The following is a 7,239-nucleotide window of genomic DNA, read 5'->3' on the forward strand; positions in this document are numbered from 1 at the left end:
CAGTCAAGCAATAGGTTCACGCCCGAAATAGCCCCGACAGAACGCTGTTGGATGTCAATAATGTTTCGCAAAGGACTCAGATCACTCACCTCCGGGGATCAAAGCCGCGGCATACATGACTCGCGTGATGGGCCGCAACTCTTCCGGCGTCGCATTGCGCCCCGTCTCCATCCAGATGTACGGATCCCAGCACTCCACAATGCGATCCGCGTAGGCCTTCAGCTCGACCGCGCGGTCTTTGTCCGACGCCTGCTCCGCCATGCATCGGAGGCCCAAGCACGTCCCGAACTCGCGAAAGGCCAACCGCGCGCGGAGGTCCCGGTCAAGGTAGTGTCGTCTCTCGAACAAGTCAACTGTTGATTTCTGCAGCATCAGCACCACACCTCACTCACTCATTCATCCTTTAACCACAACCCGAATCCAAAGGAAAGGAAGTCATACAAACCCGCCCCCAACAATCCTCCGCCATCCGCCCCGCCCACTCCTCCCCTTTTACGTCTGCCACCCAATGCGCCGTCCACATCGCCATCCCCAAATCCAAGGGATCCAGCGAGACGAACGCCTCCCCCTTCCGCTTAACGATCCTCCGATAATCCTCAATCTCATCCCCCAGCACCCCTTCATTTCCGGGCTGGGGGGCCTCCCCCCGAAACCACCGATCCGTCTCCCGCAGCAACCGAAACACCACCAACCCATCCACGGGATCGAGATTCCCCTCCGACGCGACTAACACCTCCTCCAGGTTGACGTCCATCTTCCACACCATTTTGGGGGATCGCTGGTGGTGGTGCGGGTCACGTCCGCTGCTGCTACCGCTGCTGCTCCCGCCACGCACGAAGTGTGGATGGATCGCCTGCGCCAGCGCCAGCGCCTGATCGTTCCAGGTTCTGTCGCGTGTGGCCACCGCCGTCCGGTTCAGCGCGAACATCCACAGTGTCAGGTAATGGTGGTATTGGCCGTCGCTGTCGGGGCCGTGGGCGTGGGGTTTGCCGATGCGGAGGCCGCCGGCGAGGGGGTTGGAGGGCGTGGCGTGCGGGAGGGGTTTCGGAGGTGAGGACCGGGTGGTGCCGAGGGTGCGGTGGACGGTGGTGATTAGGTTTGTTGCCAGAGTGAGGTAGTGGTCTTTTTGCTGTGGCTGGTTTGGGGGGTTGTTTTGGGGGTTGGTGGTTTCTCGGTGTAGGGTCAGGAAGTTGAGGACGCCGAAGGCGTCGGTCCAGAGGTAGCGGCCTCGGTGGCCGCCGGACTGGGCCGGGGGGGTCCATTGCGCGGGGTCTGAGATGGTGGTTATTGGTCCGTACAGGGATTCTTGGGCGCGGATGAAGGCGGTTAGTTTTTGGGGGTGGGTGGGCATTTTTGCTTTGGAGGTATGGGGGGTTTGATATACTGTATGTAAGTGTTGGAGTGTGGGGTATGGGGTCTGGGTCTGGGATCTGGGGTATAGATGGTGAAGATTTTGGATTGGGAAGGGATCGGCGGGTTGGAGGATTGATACCAGAGAAGTACTGAGTATTACTGGTAAGCTGTAGATCATCTACTGAGTGAATACTCGTAGATGACCCTCCTCGTTCATTGCTCGAATGTGGCAAAGATCAATCTTGTCACGATGACTCGGTGGTGATCTCATTTCGCCGCTGCCGAACCCTAATCCGACTACGGCCCAGTATATCAACTCCACGCGTACTCCGAGCTTGCTATCTATCTATCATAGCAAACACATTCCCAAAAATGGGCTGAATTCCCTTATGACGGCCAAGCTCTGGCGTCTAGCCCGACTGTTAAAACCGACTCCAAAGATGTCGCAATACCAAGACCTCTTCACCGCAGCAGCACAACCTCTGCCCGCCATCCACGACCCCAGTTTTGGGTCTCACTTCGACACCTTCGGGGAATACCGCGTCGTCCTCCTCGGCGACGGCACGCATGGAACCTCGGAATTCTACGCCGCCCGCGCGGAGATCACCAAGCGGCTGATCGAACACCACGGCTTCAACATCGTCGCCGTGGAGGCCGACTGGCCCGACGCGGAATCCGTCGACCGGTACGTGCGCCAGCGCCCGGGTCCCCAGGCTCGGATCCGACAAGGCAGCAATGATGATGACGCGCATGAGCCCTTTAAGCGGTTCCCCACCTGGATGTGGCGCAACCGCGAGACCCAGGACCTGGTCGAATGGATGCGCAACCGCAACGCGGCGCTGACCGACCCCGCGCAAAAGGCCGGATTCTACGGCCTCGACCTGTACAGCATGGGCGCGTCGATTAAGGCGGTCATCGACTACCTGGACCGCATCGACCCGGCCGCGGGGAAGGACGCGCGCCGCCGCTACGGCTGCCTGCAACCGTGGGTAGAGGACCCCACCGCGTACGGGCTGGCCTCGCTGCGCGGCATGGCGGACTGCGAGCAAGGGGTGGTGCAGATGCTGCGCGACCTGCTGGCCCGGCGGCTGGAGTATTCCGAAGATGTGCACGACGGCGAGGAGTACCACAGCGGGCAGCAGAACGCATACCTGGTACGCGACGCCGAGCGCTACTACAAGGCCATGTACTACAGCTCGGCCTCGTCGTGGACGCTGCGCGACACGCACATGGTGGACACGCTGCACCGCATCCTGAGAAGCAGACCCGCGGGCAGCAAGGCCGTGGTCTGGGCGCACAACTCCCATTGCGGGGATGCGCGGTTCACGAGCATGGGCACGCGCCGCAAGGAGGTCAACATCGGCCAGCTGTGTCGCGAGCGCTTCGGCCGCGAGAACGTCGCCACCCTCGGCTGCGGCACGCACACGGGCACCGTCGCCGCCGCCCACGAGTGGGACGAGGACATGGAGATCATGGCCGTCCGGCCCTCGAGGCCCGATAGCTGGGAGTCCGTGGCCCATCACACGGGCATCCCGCGCTTCGTGTGGGATTTGCGCGAGGGGCACATCAGTCCCCGCCTCAAGGAGGCCATGGCCGCTGAGAGCCACCGGCTCGAGCGGTTCATCGGCGTCATCTATCGGCCGGACACAGAGCGCATGTCGCATTACTCGCAGGCGGACCTGCAGCAGCAGTTCGACGCGTATATTTGGTTCGATGAGACCGAGGCGGTGAAGCCGCTGGAGACGGTGCAGCCGAAAACGGTGATGGGCATGGAGGAGACATATCCTTTTGGACTGTAGTTGTTCATTCACAGATATTTATTGTTAGTGATCAAATCCAAGCAGTAGAATGAATATGTGTATAGGATGGATGCTGCATGCATGCACGTGATCACTTATCTAAGCTTTGACGTCAGCTCACCGCCTGGCCGCGGGTTTGTTTATTCGCCCTTTTACCCCATGCCTTCAATTCTCCTCTTGTCGTCATTCTCGTGCATTGCCACTGCTGTACCCTTCGATCACACCCCTTTCATCACCGTATTTTATCACATCTCATCACCAATTCATCGCATATAGCAACTATGGCGGTCCGACGGTCCGCCCGTCTGCGCAATCGCGATGCGTCCTTGTCTGAGGTAAGCCATTTGCCCATCCGAGCATCCCACCCTCCGGCGACGTGAAGGATCAGGTGAGACTCGAGGGAGGAGAGGGGGGTGTGGAATGCTACCCTGTGCACCTCAAGTCACTGACATTGGATGACCCGCTTAGGAACCCCAGCCACCACCTGGCCCCGCTGAGCACAGTCACGTCAACAAAGATCACGTCAATACCAACAATCGGCATGACGACCAACTTTCTACAAAACCAAACAAACGATCCACAAGGAGCAAGAAGAAATCCCAACCCACGCACGAAGCGACCGATCTACCTCCAGTTATCGAACGTGAGGAGACCGCCGTTGTCAACAGCTCTGAACCCAATCCCGAGTCTAAACGCGAAGCCGACAACGCCCCTGTCGTAGCGGACAAGAAGTCTGCTCCCGCAAGCGAAAAACCTGAACCTCCTCAGCCTGCTCCTGCTACAGCCGAGGACCCCGAAACTGCATCCAAGGAAACCGTACCCGAATCTACGCGTGCCGCGGTCGCGGAGGCGGAGCGGACGAAAAAGCGATCCATCACTGCCGCGTTCGACAAGGCTGAGTCGACATTCAAGATGAAGAGCGCCGCGTTCTCCAAGAGCGGAGCGACCCCCAAGAAGGGCGCCGGCGACGCGTCCGATCGCGCCGATGCTACACCCAAGAAAACCCCCAATGCCGCGTCCGCGCGAGTCGAGGCGACCCCCAAGAGAATCACCCAGTTGACTTCGCCAGTCAAGGGCACCACCCCTTCCAGAATCCCGAGCGTTTCCACCCCGCTCAGGGCTACTCCCGCGGCGGCGAAGGGTCCCGGTGCAAAGACCCCCTCCACCGTCATGGCGCGACCTTCCCACCAGGATATGCACCCCAGCAAGGTCCACCAGAGCACCACTAAGCAGCCCGACTCCGGCTTGGTTCTGGGGTTCAACCCCGTCAAGAAGGACGCCGAGGGCAACGTAGTCAAGGACACCGCGACTGAGAGCACTCCGACCAAGGCTAGAGATTCCCCCGCGTCTGCATACTATGGTACCCCTGCGTTTGAGTTCAAGTTCGCCAGCCAAGAGGCCCAGCTGAGCGACGAGGCCAAGAAGCTCATGGAGAGCGTGCGCCTGGACGCCGCAAAGATCAAGGCGCAGATGGTCAAGGATCGGGCCAACGGCGCACAGGACAAGCCCGAGCCCACTGAGAGAAAGATCGTGCAGCCCAAGGGAAAGACCGACCGTTTCACCGATGCTCACATGGCCGAATTCAAGAAGATGGACTCCATCGCCAACCATCCCTCAGCCTTCCGTGCCGCTCCAGGTCGCTTCCAGCCGGTCATCGAGAAGAAGACTCTCAAGAGAACCAACTCAAAGGCACGACTGGACGAGACCGACAGCAAGTCGCCTTCGCCTTCTAAGGCCCCCGTTGCGCGGCCCTCTCCTGCTCCGGTTGCTGCTTCGGCTAAACGCGTCAAGCACAACCAGACTGATGACGCCTCGACCAGTCGTCTGCCTACTCTGAACAGCCCCAAGCCCGGGTTCACGCGTCCCAAGCACTCTTTCCGCAAGTCTTTGATGACTCCGACTCGAGCCTCGGCGGCGCGTGCGTCGACCGTGAGACCTGCTCGCACTTCGATGATTCCCTCGTTGGTCCGCTCCCCAGCCCCCACGCAGCCGGAAGTTCCGCGCACGCCTCAGACCGACTTCAACCCCCGGCTGAAGAGCAACATTCCCAATTTCAGCCAACTCCGGTCGATCCTCCGTCAACCCCACCAGCTTTTCTCCAAAGACCCCCTCAAGATCGCGGCAGGCACCCATGTGGCGGCTCCCGACTTCAGCTCGAACATGCTGTTCGGCTCGTCTCGGGACGCCACTGAGGAACCGTCGCACACTCCCTCTCCCAGGAAGCGCGTCGAGTTCACCCCCTGCGTGAAGGATGCCCCGGAAGAAACCATATTCTCGCCATCTCCTTCGAAACTTCCCACTGCAGGTGCCTCTCGGGTGGTTTCTGACATTGTTTATCCGACTCTACCTACCTTGACCCCGGAGCACTCCCGCAGCCCCAGCAAGATTGGCAGCACCACCAAGAACAGCGAGGCGACCACTCCTACTATCCGCCAGGTGCGTCCTTCCGACGCCACTCCTTTGCCCGAGATTGCCGGCGTGCCGCACGGTATCGGCCACAAGAAACGCAACCGTCCTACCGTTGAGGAGGAGAAGCACGACGCTAGTTCTTTGCCCGACATTGCCGGGGTTCCCCATGGTATTGGTCACAAGAAGCGCAACCGCACGGCCGTCGAGGCGGAGGATGTCGACGCCGAGAACGTGCCTCCAGCCGATAATGCGGGAGCGCGCAGCGCCAAGCGCCTCAAGATGAGCGCGCCCTCGCCCTCGCCGTTCAAGAAGACCGGTCGTGCCTCCACTCTATTCGCCAAGGTCACGGGCACTCCCAGTGCTACCAAGGACACGGCCTCGAGTGTTGCAGGTACCCCTACGCCCACCAAAGCCCGCACTCACACTCCGCTCCGCTCTGCAACCCGACCCTCGGCGGGACGCGCCAGCACCACCACCACCACCACCACCACCACCACCCCGGGCAGTGCTCGTGCTCGCGGCCGGGGCGTGCTGACCATGAGCCGTCTGCACTTGCTGTCACAGCCCAAGAGCCGTTCTTGAATGTTTGAGCGTTGCATTGAGTCGTGCGATACGCATTACAGGTGTTGAATAGCATGTGTGCAGATTCAATTTTCAGAGTCTTGAACTAGGAAGTGGGGTGGTTGCAGGTGAGCTTCTTTTTTTTTTTTTTTTCTCGCATCAGATTGTGTAGCGTGTTCCTCCGTGTCCTCTGGTGTTTTTACTGAACTGGTGTCCATATGGCTGGAATTGGCGCTTGGAGTTTGCAAATGCAGATGCATGCGGCATGCTGGGTACGGCGTGGGCGTTGGGATCTGGTTCTGTTTCTGTTTGATTAGTCTTGACCATGTTGATCAGATGGGACTTGTGGATAGTGTAATGATTATGATTGTCTCATGTGATGGTGCATCATGTCTGTAAACATGTAGCAAGGCTTTAGTCTCAGTCCGGCCTGAGGTAGTAGACCCGGTCTTTCACCACGTCACGGCACTCCACGGGTTGTCATGCAGTCCCTATCTGCAGCATGACAGGTCCAAGTGGGAGTTAGAGCCTGTACGATAATGTGCACCGTAGCATATAGCATAAACCATCCAGTCGATCCAACGGATACAGCAATGAACTCTGATTCTTGATGTGTAGAATCATCGAAACAAACTGCCCTCTTCGAGCAGGGGTCCTTTCCCAGTATAGATTGCTGAGAGCAGCTCGAGAATAACTACCGCCTACTTGGCATACCGTAATCCCTCATGTAAGAGTCCCCAGCGAGAAGACTATGTCCAATCAAGGGTAAGCTTAACATCGCAATTGCAACTCTCCTTCCTTCCCTCTGATGTTAATTCCATGACGTCTTTTACAGGAATGCAGTGAGCATGACCCAGCTTCCCCGTGGGGCAGGGGCAGATGCAGTTACAGTAGCAGTAGCAGGGCTCAGCTCAGCGCTCGCTGGGGGCTGTGCCAGTCCAGCACCGCACCTCCCCCGTCCCTCGTCCATCCTCCCTCCTGCCTGACTGGACATGTGCAGTACAGTACAGTAGAGTCCACCCCCGCCCCAACAAGAAAGTACAGTGCACATACTTAAGAATGTGCGCAGACCCTGACAACTTAGGCTGCCCTCCTCCTTTTTCCATCTCCCCTTCCT

The 7,239-nt window shown here is 59.0% G+C and overlaps 3 protein-coding genes across 3 annotated transcripts; 2 read left to right on the top strand and 1 right to left on the bottom strand.

Moving 5' to 3' along the window:
* Positions 1–81: 81 nt before the first annotated feature.
* ASPACDRAFT_1853411 (uncharacterized protein) lies at positions 82–1,351 on the bottom strand (the record flags this gene model as incomplete). Its single annotated transcript, XM_020197306.1, has 2 exons — positions 82–353; positions 442–1,351. The coding sequence occupies 2 exons, from the start codon at positions 1,349–1,351 to the stop codon at positions 82–84; spliced, it is 1,182 nt and encodes a 393-aa protein (XP_020059179.1).
* Positions 1,352–1,793: 442 nt separating this feature from the next.
* ASPACDRAFT_40154 (putative erythromycin esterase) lies at positions 1,794–3,152 on the top strand (the record flags this gene model as incomplete). Its single annotated transcript, XM_020200712.1, has 1 exon — positions 1,794–3,152. One exon carries the CDS (start codon positions 1,794–1,796, stop codon positions 3,150–3,152), a length of 1,359 nt encoding a protein of 452 aa, XP_020059180.1.
* Positions 3,153–3,263: 111 nt separating this feature from the next.
* On the top strand, positions 3,264–6,505 carry ASPACDRAFT_113246 (uncharacterized protein). Its single transcript, XM_020195705.1, has 2 exons — positions 3,264–3,487; positions 3,621–6,505. The coding sequence occupies exons 1-2, from the start codon at positions 3,434–3,436 to the stop codon at positions 6,141–6,143; spliced, it is 2,577 nt and encodes an 858-aa protein (XP_020059181.1). The 5' UTR covers positions 3,264–3,433; the 3' UTR covers positions 6,144–6,505.
* Positions 6,506–7,239: the final 734 nt, after the last annotated feature.

This window comes from Aspergillus aculeatus (assembly GCF_001890905.1).
Source record: "Aspergillus aculeatus ATCC 16872 unplaced genomic scaffold ASPACscaffold_3, whole genome shotgun sequence".
Classification (NCBI taxonomy): domain Eukaryota; kingdom Fungi; phylum Ascomycota; class Eurotiomycetes; order Eurotiales; family Aspergillaceae; genus Aspergillus; species Aspergillus aculeatus.